This window comes from Vidua chalybeata, chromosome 1 (genome assembly GCF_026979565.1).
Source record: "Vidua chalybeata isolate OUT-0048 chromosome 1, bVidCha1 merged haplotype, whole genome shotgun sequence".
In the NCBI taxonomy this organism is placed as follows: domain Eukaryota; kingdom Metazoa; phylum Chordata; class Aves; order Passeriformes; family Viduidae; genus Vidua; species Vidua chalybeata.
In genome coordinates, this window is record NC_071530.1 from 70,825,499 (window position 1) to 70,838,835 (window position 13,337).

Here is a 13,337-nt window from a genome sequence, read left to right on the forward strand (position 1 = left end):
CTGAGCACAGAGTGAGTTTTCCTCTTGGGCAAGTGCTCTCTTCAAGAGCAGCCTGTCAAAGGGCAGTTCTGGGAACACAGACAGCAAAGTCAGCCTGCCAGGAGCAAGGAGTCTCCTAAGGGAAGGACGGCATTGCTCCAAGTGCTCTGCCCTCTCATCCTTTTTAATTGGAAAAGCTCTCCATGACAGTTTCAACACAGCAATTCCTCTCCCATTAGAAGGAAGGGACAGCATCTGCTTTCCTGTTTCAATGCAACATGCTCACAGCTGCTCACTCTTGAAAGCTAATTGAAGTCCAGCATGGCAATAGCATGGAAAAGCAACTTGACTGCATGGTATGGTATGAATCACCTTGAAAGGAAAAGTGCAACTGAGGAACCCACACCATGAACACCACCTCCTAGAGGTTACTGATATCATGTAATTTCATGCACTGCTGTGCAAATGCTCTCCAAAGAAGCTGCAAGTTGCAACATTCCCCAGCTGTTCTCTAACCTCTGTGATAATGGCCTTATGTTGCTTAATCCTCTTCAGCTCTTCTTCACAGCTCATCATGTAACACCTGGACAAAGGCAGAGGTTTCCCATTCCGGCAGAGAACGGTTTGGCACTTCCCCACGTTTGCTGAGGTTAGCGTGAAGCATCCACCAGGGTCCATGGGATCATGTTTTATATGGCAAAGGACAGCAGAGCCTCCAAGTTTCTGTCCAGCTGTTCCAAGTTTCCTGGAATTTAAACAAAACAGTGATTGTTCTTTAATTGGAAAACAAGTATTAGGAGCACTGTGGAGAAACAGCCACTGTTCCACAACCAGAAGCATTCAGGGCACTGGCTCTATTGGATCACTGGGACAGAAACAAAAGTCTCCACTGAAGACTGTGACACTACAGCAGCAGCACTGCAGGGATCCCACGTGCAACTCTCAGGCAGGGTGTTATTTTCACATGTGCAGATACTCAAACAGGCTCAATTTTAGAAAAAAAAAATCTTTGCATTTCTAAGAGTTTCACAGCTGTCTTTTCCTTTATATCTAATAGATATTTGTTTTAAAGGTCAGATGGAGCTTTGGCTTCTGAAGGTATGGATCTTATTATAAAAATAATAATTCCGACTGTAAAAACTCTCTACTTTTGAGCAAAAGCAGAAGGCAGAGGTTCACTGTTTTGCAATACCTTCAGGATAATGCTCATAAAGTTATCAAATTATGACCAAAAAATCACAATGGCTGTGAATTCCACTCTAAAAAGGTAAATTTATGCTGTCAGGTACTAACCTGTTAAAAAAGTTCTTAGATATGTTTAAGCCTGCTTTTTCAGCAGAAGCCACAGTAGGGAAAAAAAGAAGTCTATGGATAAAATGGAAGTTTTCAGAAGTCTGCCATTAAAATGTAAATTAATTTCAATATTAGACTATGAAAAAACACCCATCCTTCCCAGTTGCTTGTTTATCAGGATCTTTTTCCTATAGGAATTAGAAAGCTAATTATTAATATTTATATTAAGACTAGGTATAGAAAATAAGAACTTTAGATTCAAAATCTTGGGGACAGAATGGACAACTAAATTTGCAACCAAGCCTCAATGTGCTTTCTTCATTATTTTTTACAAATATAAAACTGTAAACTCTAGGAGTGCTGCATATCATCTGTAAGCATCAGTGAATGGCTAAATGCTATGGGAATGAATAGTACTTCTGGTTCTCCAAAGAAATGGTTAGCCAATTTTGATTTGAGAAAAAAAAAGAGAAAAAAAAACCAAAAAGAAAAAGAAAAAAAAGAAAAAGGAAAAAAAAAGAGCTTTTTGTAGGAATGCCACATTCCTTGTAAATTGCATTAGTAACAAACAAAACCACTTAAGAAGTACTTCCAGTACTGAAATTTGTTATTATTTTTGAATATTTTAAGTATATGGCAACCACCTTCTCAGTTAGCAATCTGAGGCACTGTTATAAGTAATTATGGGAAGGAAGTGTTTTCTCCCTTGTGTTTGTAAGATTCAATGCCACCCTACTGCTTACCTATCTTTCCCAATACAACAACTTGAGTATTTTTCCATTCCAAGGGTGCAGAAATTCAATGAGAAGCAATGCTACTTTTAATTTGATCCATTTACTCAGTCTCTAAGCTGGTTATTTGCTTTCCCCTCTGTTTCCCTGACCTCTTCACTCTCCTCTGTTCAATTCCCTTCATACTCCTCCTTCACCCAGTGTCTCCCTAGGCACAATTTCTTTTTCTGTCCAGAACAGCACACATGGTTTCCAAACCACTACACAGAACTACTATTACACTCACAGTTGTGTATTGTATCACAAGCTCTCTGGATGGGTCTTGCTCAAATAATATTCAAAGGCCAAAGGGATATCTAAGAAGTCAGACTATGTGTTTTAAATATTTGCGTAACCTTAAATAACCTGAATTGGTATGCAGAAACAGAAAGGATAAGTTCAGGCTTTGCAGGCAGTTGTAGCAAGGAAGTTTAAAAAGATGATCAAGACATTGATACCACTGACTTGGTTATGGCCAGTTGTAAACCTTAATACTCAGAGATGATGCCAAAAAGGAATAAATCTCCATCCACCCCTTAGTCATGAGCAATTTGGTCACTTTGCAGGTGGGTTGGGATTTTTTTGTTTGGTTGGAGAGACGTTGTGATTTTTTTCTCCACACCTTAAAGGAACTGAGGCAATATTCACAAAACAAGCAATAAAAGGAAACACTGTAGCCAGATATCAAGGCTTTTTTCCCCCCCTCTCACATTTCTTTGAAGCAAGAGCAGGTGCCTGACCCGAAAGCAAAGAAACTGCACTGTAAGCACAGACAAGGTAAAAAAAGATTCAAGACTCACCTCTGCATAACGATGAAAGTGTTGATCATGTATTCCTCCTCATTCTTTGTTTTCTGCAGCTCTTCTGCCAGGATGTCACTCATCGTGCACTGCAGCAGATAGGGCACTTCCACATTGCGGTCCCCATCAAACACACCATAAAGGGCCTCCCGGTTGTCGCAGAAGTTGTTGGCCGAAAGTGCTGCCACACACAGCCTAGGGAAAAAACAAAGCAGGAAAACATCAGGGGTTCCATCCCACTACTAATTTCTCAAGTTGTCGTTTTGACCAGAGAGATGCAGCCTGCTCTGAGTGCCAGCTTTAAGCACCTCTGGTCACATGAGTTTCAGGACTGCTTTCTGAGCTGTGATGAGTCAGGCGCATCAACAGTGCTAGGACATGGAGAGAACTATACTGGAGGTTGAAGCTAAGCCCTAAGGATTCTTCCTCCTTTTCAGCATGTGAATTTTTTATTGTAAAAATGGGAGGGAAAGTATCTCTGAAACAACACCAATTTAAACTGCACTTGCTGCTCCAAAAGCCATCCTTGAGATCTAGTGTGCTGATAACCAAGTTGTGTGTTAAATCAGTTAAGAGTTAGGAAAGGCTTGCTGGCACTTGCTATGGAAACCTAGGTAGCAGAAGATTTCTAAAAAGGTATTTGAGGAACAAAGAAAGATTCATCACATTGCCGGCAACAGAGACTAGCAGACTCTTGGTACATTATTTGTCAAGTGCTGCCTTTTAGTCACAGGAGCACCACACACTATGAATATTCAGAGTTTTGGCCACTCTGTCTCTTCTTTAGTATCTCTGATTTGCTTGGTAAACATCCTTTGGTTGAAGATAAAGAAGCTTTGCAAGGAGGAAAATGCTTTTAAACACTCAGATCTTTTGCAAGTAGCAGAGTCTTGCATAGACCAAATGTGTCGGCTACCCTTGTATCTTAGCAACTTCCCTAACAAAGACCCAAAGGGAGAGCCAGGCAGGAGAGCTCAGTACACAAATGGAGAGACGTGGCTTGGCCTCTGCAAACCCTAGAATGTCCCCAAAACTTCCACTGAGGAAAGGATCTCTTTGTCCTGGCACAGAGGCGCTTGCACAACAACAACCATGCCAGGCCATACTTGTTCTTGACGCCGGACGCCTCCGTGTAGCCGTGACTCCACACCGCTGGCGCTCCCGACGCGTCGCCAGCCGAGGGCTGGTCAATCTTGAAGCACCGGATATTGCTGCAAGGAGAAAGGAAAGGGGAGAGATGCAACGGATGGACTTGCTAACGTGATCCAACTTCAAATGTGAAAAGAACACCGTTTTTACTCTCCCAGTTCTTAGTAAGACATTTAATAGTAGAAAATGAGCAGGACATGCAAAGTGGTTACCTTTATGTGCGTGTATACAACCAACAATAACTGAGCCTCTATGAGGGTGTCAGCTGCACTACTTTGCTTAGCTGGCTTGTGTTTCCCTTCCTTCATCCCTGAGCTATTTGGTTCAAACCAGGCTCTGTACGAATACAAAGCTAATTTGCCACTCGTTTGATGAAAGCCAGTACAGCGAAGTGACTTTTAAAACTTATACATCTCTCCCAGCCATTTTAACAAGTTTCTGTGCTCTTTTCATTGTACTCAAATGAAAACTCCTGTACGACCCACAGCATCCCCTAAATTGAAAAGAAAGTATTTTAAATAGTTGTTTAGAAACAACAGTGTGTAGCAACAGCCTTTCATGAAAACACCCACGAAACAGAAATCAGTTCCATCCTGATCCTGCACCAACCTGCAAGAGCCAGCCTGTGGTCCTCACAGCAGGCATAGCCCTTCTGCATTCCCCAATTGTGTAGTCCAATTTTCAAATAAGTCCTTGATCCTCTACCCTCCAATTTACTACCAACATAGCCTTTAGCCTGAATTTCAAGTATCTCCCAGAGCATAGTAAAGACTTAAAAAGGGCCCAGCCCTCTCTGTTTATACTCTTCTCTTCACAGCCCTGCATTGCTGGGAGAGATGACCTACCCCCTGCTCCCTACTGCTCTCTTCCAAAGGCAGGAAAAACGAGCTCCCCACATGCTGCAGACACTTCAAAGACACCCAAACCTTTCATGAACCAAATGAAACATAAAAGGACACAAGCAGAAATGTCTAACTGTTCACTCTCAGCATTCGTTTTTCCTCTAAATCCCCACCTGACCTGTACACACAGGAAAGTCTTTTCTGCATTGCAAAGCCTTCCTCAAATAACCTAAAGTACTGTCACATCCAGTTTGATTTCTTTTTACATTAATAACCAGGATGTACATCAGTGAGAGCAGACTAAAATACAACAAATTACATAAATAATGTTGGAACCACTTGTGTTTTAAGTTCTTGGTTTTGCAGCCCTCTGCGTGACAAATAGGAGGCAAACGTTTTGTCTTGACTATTAAAAAAGGTTAACTAACCCCAAATCAAACTGGAAACCTGGATCTCTTCTAAAGTAACAGAGATTTTAATTCTGTTGCACCTGCAAAGCAGGACACACATGAGCAAACACATTTGCAATGCAGACTTCTCATACATGGCATTTATCTCCAGGGCAGAGGAACCTGGGTCACAAAAGTTTCCTTTTGTTTCTTTTTTAACTGGGTTGACTGACCTCTGGCTCTTGGGCAGGTCAAGGACCCAGAGTTGTCTCAAGGCTTCCCAGCAGTGGTGAAAAAAAAAGTTACCTCAATACACTGGTTCCAGCCTCCTCAGGGGCACCAGTACAAACAGACCATGTGTCCTGAAGGGAATGATACCCAGCAGAACATCCTATTCAGACAATACAGACTAAGGTTTCTGGACAGCCTGGCTTATTTTCCCCTTAATTTAAAATGACTGTTACAATTGAACTAGATGCTCTCTCTTAAAGATCAGAGTAAGAGCATCTTGGTTTTTTTCTTCTTTTTCATTTTAACTGCTAATGAAAATTCTTACATCCAATAAATCACTTGGCAACATCCTCCCAAGTATGCAAGCTTCCTTTAAGATCTCCATACATACTGAAAAAGCAAGCATGTATGACAGGACTCTTCTCACCAGCACTGAGAATACACATTAACCTACTACCTGCTTGAATTCTGCCAGGGCACAGATGGAGAGCTGCCTTTCACATGCAGAAGGAGGATATAAAAAGTACCAAGTGCACAAGTATTTTTGTGCCTGCCACAGAAATCAAGTGAAAGAAGCACCTCCTCCCTCACAGTAAATTATACCAGTGTACCATAAAAGTAAGGGACATGTATCAGACACTGAGAAACCCCTCAGGATGCCTGAAACACCTCATTGTGCCTAATGAACACAAGTGAACAGAATGGACCTGTGGTTTTAAGAATATTTAGTTTAAAAAAACCCCAAAACTAAAAAAAAAAAACAAAACCAAAACAAACGAACAAAAAAAAACAAAACCAAACAACAAACCCTACAACAACAAAAAACAACCAAAAAGCCCCAAACAAATCACCCACATACGCTCCCCGAAAAGCCCAACAAAAAAAACACCCCAAAAAAAACCCACAAAAAACCCCAACAAACAAAAGACCCCCACCCATACTGGCAATGCCAAAACAAATAGAAAGGAAAATGCACATGCAAGAGGGAAAAGTTTCCTGTGAATTAAGGACCACACAAATGCCAGTGAAAATATGGCATTTAACTGGGCCACACTACTCTTCAACTACTTCAAATTTAAATTTGTACAAGAATGCTACCATGCATAATGCCTGAATACTAAAGTGGCAAGAGAATGTTTGACCATCTTGTCTTCTGGGTTATACATAAGAAAAGCTGATATTTCACTAAGTTTTGACACCATTCATTAACTCTATAAGACACGTATAGCTTTTCCCCTATGAACCAGGGCAATATTACACACTGCTTCTTCAGGAAGATTTCCTGTATGCAAAGAGCAACTCTTAAAACACAGGCATGCCCCTTTTTTCAGTGTCTGCTGCAGAATATGGACTTTTGTTTTTATCTCTGAGAAATCATCATTACTCAAATTTCCACCTATATTTTGAAAATCTGCTGATTCAAGCTACAAGTAAACTCACACTGTAAATTTCCCTTGCTTGCACAATAGATGAGGGTTACTACTGCAGTGTCTGATCTTAACTATTTAAAAGCAAACAACGTGAAGTAACTGCTCAACCCCTAAAAAGTAAATCAATCCTTCTTGGAACCATTCGATGTTTAAGAACTAAAGAAATTTAGAAGGAAACTTGGAGTTGGTGTAGTTTCCAACAAGACGTGAAAAGTTCAAGGCAGCACCACTGTCCACAGATTATCTGGTTTACTGCAACAGCTCGTCATCACACTGCAGAAGAAGGGCCAAAGCACTTAGGGAATTTCAGTTATGGATGACACTTAAATCCCAGGGCAGGAAACAAACAAGTAGACAGGAAGAAAACTGAGGGTCCCAAAAGCAAAGGAACCCTTTTTTTCTGCAAACAGAGCGGGTCTTTAGCAGTTTAAATACAAAAAAACCATAATTTCTAGCACAGAAGCAGACAGATATGAAGGGGAACAAGAAACAGTATGTGAAGAGGTAAAAAGCAGCACAATGGCAAAGACAGACCCAAACAGGATCAATGCAACAAAAAGATATAGCAAGCAGCTACTGGCATCTCATCAGTGGTATAAACTACATCTTTTGGCTGAATCTAGTGTCAAAAAAATATGCACTCAAACTGGCCCAACAGTGGTTAGACCAGACTAGCTGACCCCTCCAGGAGTTACAGCTGAAAGCAATTGCATCAACATGGGTAAAGTCATCCTCTTCAATGAAGCATCAATTTCAGACCTATCCACACTATCTGCTAATTTCTGTTCCACTGGCAACAGGGAACCATATTCCTTAAATGACATTCCACTTCTGTGTATTGTGGTTTTCACATCTAGAATGGTTCTGCTCCTTCCCCACTCTGTAAGGTAACTTACTTCAGAAGCTCTAGGGTTTTGTGATCCAGGGCTAATCTGGGATTTCCAGTCAGGTCCAGCTCCTGCAGTTTTGGAGGCAGGTTTTCAGGCAATGTGACTTCACTCAGTTCATTGCAGCTTAGGTCCACACACTGCAAAAGGAAAGCAGCCAAAAAAGCATGAGAATTCAGCTGTCATCAAGATCATACAAATTTTGATTAAATGTGGTAATGCATGTTTCATGAACAATAAAGGCTGCAATCAAGACCTAAGACCATTCATTTAAGTAAGTGCTTCTTACAAAAGAAATTCTTACGTGGCATTTAGCCATCTTGCCAGATGTCTGGGACACCTAGAAATATGTTCCTTCCATTTCCATCTCTAGTCAGGTGTCATCTTGTTATAAAACCAGTAAGTTTTGTCTGCTCTGCACAGAGATAGTGGATTTTCAAAGTAATTAATAAAAAAATGTTATTAATGAAAATAGTCTCTTAATAGACAAAGGAAATGGAGGTAAGTATAGTTGGGGCTTCTAAGCCACTGGCATCAGGCTCCCAGGAATTCAGTATTTACTGAGGGATATTAAAATAAGCAGTGTTATTAATGTATGTGGAAGGGAGGAGTAGAAGGAGGAAAATATTGGAGCAGTTTTAAAAATGGTTTTAATTAGTGTCATCTTAGATGGATTTGTATTTAAATATGAAATCAATGAAAAAATGAGTGAAAAAAGTAAAGTTTAAATATTTCAAAAATACAAAACAGCAAAGAAACTTGCAGGCTATCTAAGCATAAATTAGCTAGAACAAGTGCACTATAATGATAAAGTCCCCAAGCGTTACTTAAAGCTACATATTCAAATGAAAGTCAATACACAGGGAAAAATAGGGCATATGAGAACAAAATCAAATCTCCAAATTCTTAGAAGGATGACTAGTGTAGTATGCCCCAAAAACTGATGAAAATTTAAAAAAAAGTAATTCTGAGAGGACAGAGCAGATTGATATTTAACAGAAGAACTATCTACATCTTTCTGAAAGGCCATTTTCTACTTTCAAGTTGCAGAAGTGAAAGACTTCAGAAACTTTAATAAAAGCGCTGAAAGGGGCAGGGGGAGACTTTCTAGCTGCACATTTTGACCATTATGTATTTTCCATCAATACAAGACAGGCATTTTCATTTTTGTAGGTATATTCAAAGACATCGGCTCCTGAGCTGTAAGCAGACATAAGATAACCTACTAAATCCTGGAAAAGAACAGTCTCCAAACATTTCATTAAATAAGTGCAATGAAAATAAAAATTTCTGACCTAAATCTGGAATCCTGAGATTGTCTAATATGGAAGCTTTATTATCTATGAAGAACAAACTGCTGATGTTATCTAAGCCTGATAAGAAAATCAAAGTTTAAATCGGTCATGCAAACAAAACAGTAGACAGCTTAGCAGCAGTTATTCCAGCGAGCTTTTTCCCTCTGCACAACCACTTGCTGCTTCCAGAGAGCCAGTAATTACTTTGCAGATTAAGGAAGCTGCCAGCAGGCCTTGCTGTGTTCAACACCTCCATGCTATTAGATATTTGATGGAAGAGCATGCTGGAATGAAAAGTACAAATACCAGTAATTTCATTGTTCTCCTTAAATGCCCAGTGTGCCAAAGACAGTGACATTGTACAGCAGATCCCTTGGCTCCTAAGCACTAGTGAAGATGGTTTATTTATCAGATTGGAATTTCTTAGGTGTTGCTTGTACTCGTTGAAGAATGGGCTAAGAGGGACTTGCTGTGTTAAATTTAGTCTTTGTTCTACTCCACAGGCAAGCAGGAAAGTTTATTTCCTAACTTATCCCAATTTCCTCCTGTGTTATTTTAATGCAAGCTGGTTATGCCCCACCTGTGCAGCACCAGAAGAACAACTGCAACTGCAGACAGGATTTTGCAATGGATGGGCCAGCTGGAAGACAGGGCTTAACAGGGAGCACCTGCTTAGGCTGCTGCTTTCACAGCTTTGTTACTGTTGTTACTGTTCAAGGCTGGATGGGACTTGGGTTATTTCCACTTGTAGCTGAAGGTTGGTCATATCAATTATTATCCTGTTTGGCTTTTTTGTTTTTTTTTTTTTTTTTCCTGTAAAGCAAGGAAATTGAAGTCACACAGCAGCTGCAGGGAGAGTCTGGGGCACTGACTCAGGTGTGAGTGCTTCCATCTGCTCAGCCATTTGCAGAAGACATTTCAGTGTGCACCAGGCAAACCTAACTCTTACAGTATAAATACCTGTCATAAAAGACAATAAAACCCCTAAAAATGAATTGTGCAAGGTACTTCCGAGGTCTCCACTGGGGTTTTTAAAAGAGAGGACAATGCACAACTTCTGTAGCCCTGACTGTAGTGTGTAAAAAAGGCTTAGAGACAATTATATCCTGAAAATGAACTTGTGTCTGAAGTCCTGGAGTTATTGCAATTGTAAAAACATCATCATTTACACTAGTCTTCCTTCTGAAATCATTTCAGACAGCATAGTAACTGCTGCTACTAACTGTTCCAGTGACACTGACACCAAAAACATAATACGTCAGCCTCTCAGGCTAATTAAATACAGAAGCAAAACAGCCATTACCTCAGGTAACAGAATTTCCCCATGAGTTTAGAGTGAATGTCACTTCAGTTAAAATTAATCATCAAATATGATATAATCACAGAGGTGACATTAGACTAGATGACTTGGTGCTTTGCTACAAACAAGCTTACTTCACCAAGTGACCAAATCCATAGTTAAAGAAATAAATTCTGCACTTCAGCGTATTTTCAGTGCTACCCCGTATCTAAGAAGGAGTTTGTGTACAGGCAAGAAATGGATACAGGCAGGCAGCACATGCTTAATCTCCAGACTGATAAACACCAACCCTGACCTAGAGAAATCACCCAAAGGCCAGAACTCCTATGTCTAACAAGGCACCTTCCCATCTGGCAACTGTATGAACTCATGTAAGTCAAAACTAGGCTTGAGTACTGACCAGGCATTTTCCTTCCGCAAAGGTGGAGTCAAAGAACACTTTGCCCTCTTAGATTAAGCCACACGTTATCCCTGCATTCCCAAAACACTTAGTGACGTCCGTGTCTCTTTCTTCTGCCGAAGAGAACTAAACCATAGGGAACCAGCAGGAAGAAACTGCCAGCCCTTCCAAGAGCATTTTGCTGCTCAATGTGGCCAAACAGCACTTTAAATATGACACTTCTATAAAGCATTCTGTTTTCCCCAAGACGCACAAACAAAAAGAAAAAGGTGACTGTGCCCTATCAGTATGTTTACGTTATCTTTTTTTTTTTCCTTAACACCACCCTCACATTTTTAAAGAAATGTTTACCATGCAGAGCCTCACTCCCCCACCCCAATTCTTCCTCTCAGAAAAAAGGCTTTACTTCTGATTGATTCTAAATGGCCCTCTGCTTCCTCTGGCCATTGTTCCAAAGAGGGAGGAGTATTTAAACCCAGGAGTTTGTTTGAGATTTCCTGGCTGAAACCACAAAGCTCATCTTTACATATACTCGCTTGTCCAACAGAATTATTGCTCCTGCTGCTTTCCATGACCCCAGACACCGAGGCACACACAACAGGCTGGGAACTTAGCCTTTTGACTTCACAAAGTGCCAGAAGGACACTTAAGTTGTTTTGCGTCCCTGAATAGGTAATCAGTTCTCAGCCTCAGAGAAGGACAGATTTTTCTGCTGTATCACAAGATTTGTATGCTGCAAGACAAGAGTGTCCCAGCTCTGTCCAGCAGAAAGGGCACACAGTGCAAACTATTCTGCATTAGAGCCAGGCGAGAAGCAGGAACTCAGTTCACAAAAGGTAAGGAATAGCATTCTTAGTGTGGTCAAGTGAAGAACGTCTGCCTCAAAAAAGTGTCGGAAAAAGTACAGAATTACTTCTTAAAACACAGACAGGAGATAGATTAGCTAATCCTCCTGTTGGGCAAAATATGACGGCAATTAGGAAAATGAAAGTTGATTGTAGAAATACTCAAATCCTGTGCTCCCTGAATTTATCTCTGTCCCTGAGATCTATCCTGTAGCTTCCGTGGTTTTTAAGACACATTCTAAACGAAGTCCATTCCTACAGAATCAACCAATTGCCAAGGCAGCAAGAGTTAATTACACACAGCTCTTGTCAAATGTTTAAGTCATATCAAAACAGACTGTCACAGTCTGTTTGTGTCACAGGAAGACAATTAACACTTACCTGGCAGAAAAGATACAGTGTAAACAAGGTAAGTGTAAAATCAGATTTTGAGGCTCCTCTTCGTTCTACTCTGAGGCTGCACAGGGGCAAATATTTTGCATATGACTTCAGAGGAGAAAGCAACTGTCAGACCCCCATACTCTCTGAGAATATACTATCCCATAGCAATGAGAGACCCGAGGGCAAAAAAGAATTGGTAAAATTGCATTACACTTGCTTCTTCCAAAGCACATTCATTCCATACCTTTATTTCAGAAAGCTGCATGACTTCTGGGAAGACTTCAATGCAGTTGGAGTGAGCAATTACAGTATGCATACGTCTGCAGTTCATGATGGTTGTTGGAATGGCTTTCAGTTTGTTCCCACTAATATCAATTTCCTCCAACTCTTCCAGCTTGGCCATTTTGCTATGAAAACAAGAATTTGAGAATTTTTCTTCTAATAGACGCATATTTTATTTTGAGGTTGTGATAAGAGCAATGGTTTGGTTACTTTAAGAGAACAAAATCACAGACTTTGATTCTTGTTCACAGCAGTGCCTGTCATCTCTCCTCATGTCAGATGCTAACACAGTTGTGGAACAAAATGTGTACTTCTTCTGTCAGTGTTTGTTAACGCTACCTTTCAAATTACTTATTTTGCTTACATCCCCCCTACTCACCAGCTCACTTTCACTCTTTCCTCCTTTCTTCCTCCCCTTTCTATCAACCCTAGTTTCTCACTACATCTTTGCACCTCAAATTTTCCCCTCCCACTTCTAGCGCCCCACTCAGCCCTTCCCCCTAAATTAATCTCCTTCTCCTTGCTGCTGAAGCCCAGCTGCTCAGAATATCACACAAGGACGGAGATGTCTCTTCCATTATTTATTGGCATCTCTTTTTCAAGGTTGTACCCCATCAGTTTTACAGCACATCTTACACTTGAAAGATTTCTGATTAAAATAGAGTGAACCGAAAGCATAGAAATTGCTGCCAAGGCAGAATCTCCTTCTGGAGTTGAGAGGATTTTTCCCTAGTGGAGTTTAGTCCACTTCCAGAGGACATTTCCAGACGGCTGTGCTCACAAATCTCTTGTGAGGAGAAGCTCACCAGGTGTAAGCAAAGTTACCAAGCCAGGGAGAACAGAGGATCTCCTTGCGTGGCTTCCAAAATCATAGAGTGACCATGCTGAATTAAAATAGCCAGCTGAGAAGAGTTGCAAGCACCAGGAAAACTCACCAAGCAACAAGCATCACTCACTTGTCTGTACTGCAGGCGAGGGTAGCAATGCGCAGGACGGCATAAGTGGGGGAATCCACCCACTGTGGTACCACTACACCCAAGATGCAGCCTCTGCCACCACATTCC

At 40.8% G+C, this 13,337-nt stretch overlaps 1 protein-coding gene across 1 annotated transcript in view; it reads right to left on the reverse strand.

Moving 5' to 3' along the window:
- PHLPP1 (PH domain and leucine rich repeat protein phosphatase 1) overlaps window positions 1-13,337 on the reverse strand; it is a 135,170-nt gene that overhangs the window by 3,493 nt on the left and 118,340 nt on the right. The window contains exons 12-16 of the mRNA XM_053956738.1: window positions 12,236-12,398; window positions 7,780-7,910; window positions 3,949-4,053; window positions 2,843-3,037; window positions 496-724 (exon numbers count right to left, since the gene is read on the reverse strand). Coding sequence (XP_053812713.1) covers window positions 496-724; window positions 2,843-3,037; window positions 3,949-4,053; window positions 7,780-7,910; window positions 12,236-12,398 — 823 coding nt within the window. The remainder of the gene's footprint in view (window positions 1-495; window positions 725-2,842; window positions 3,038-3,948; window positions 4,054-7,779; window positions 7,911-12,235; window positions 12,399-13,337) is intronic.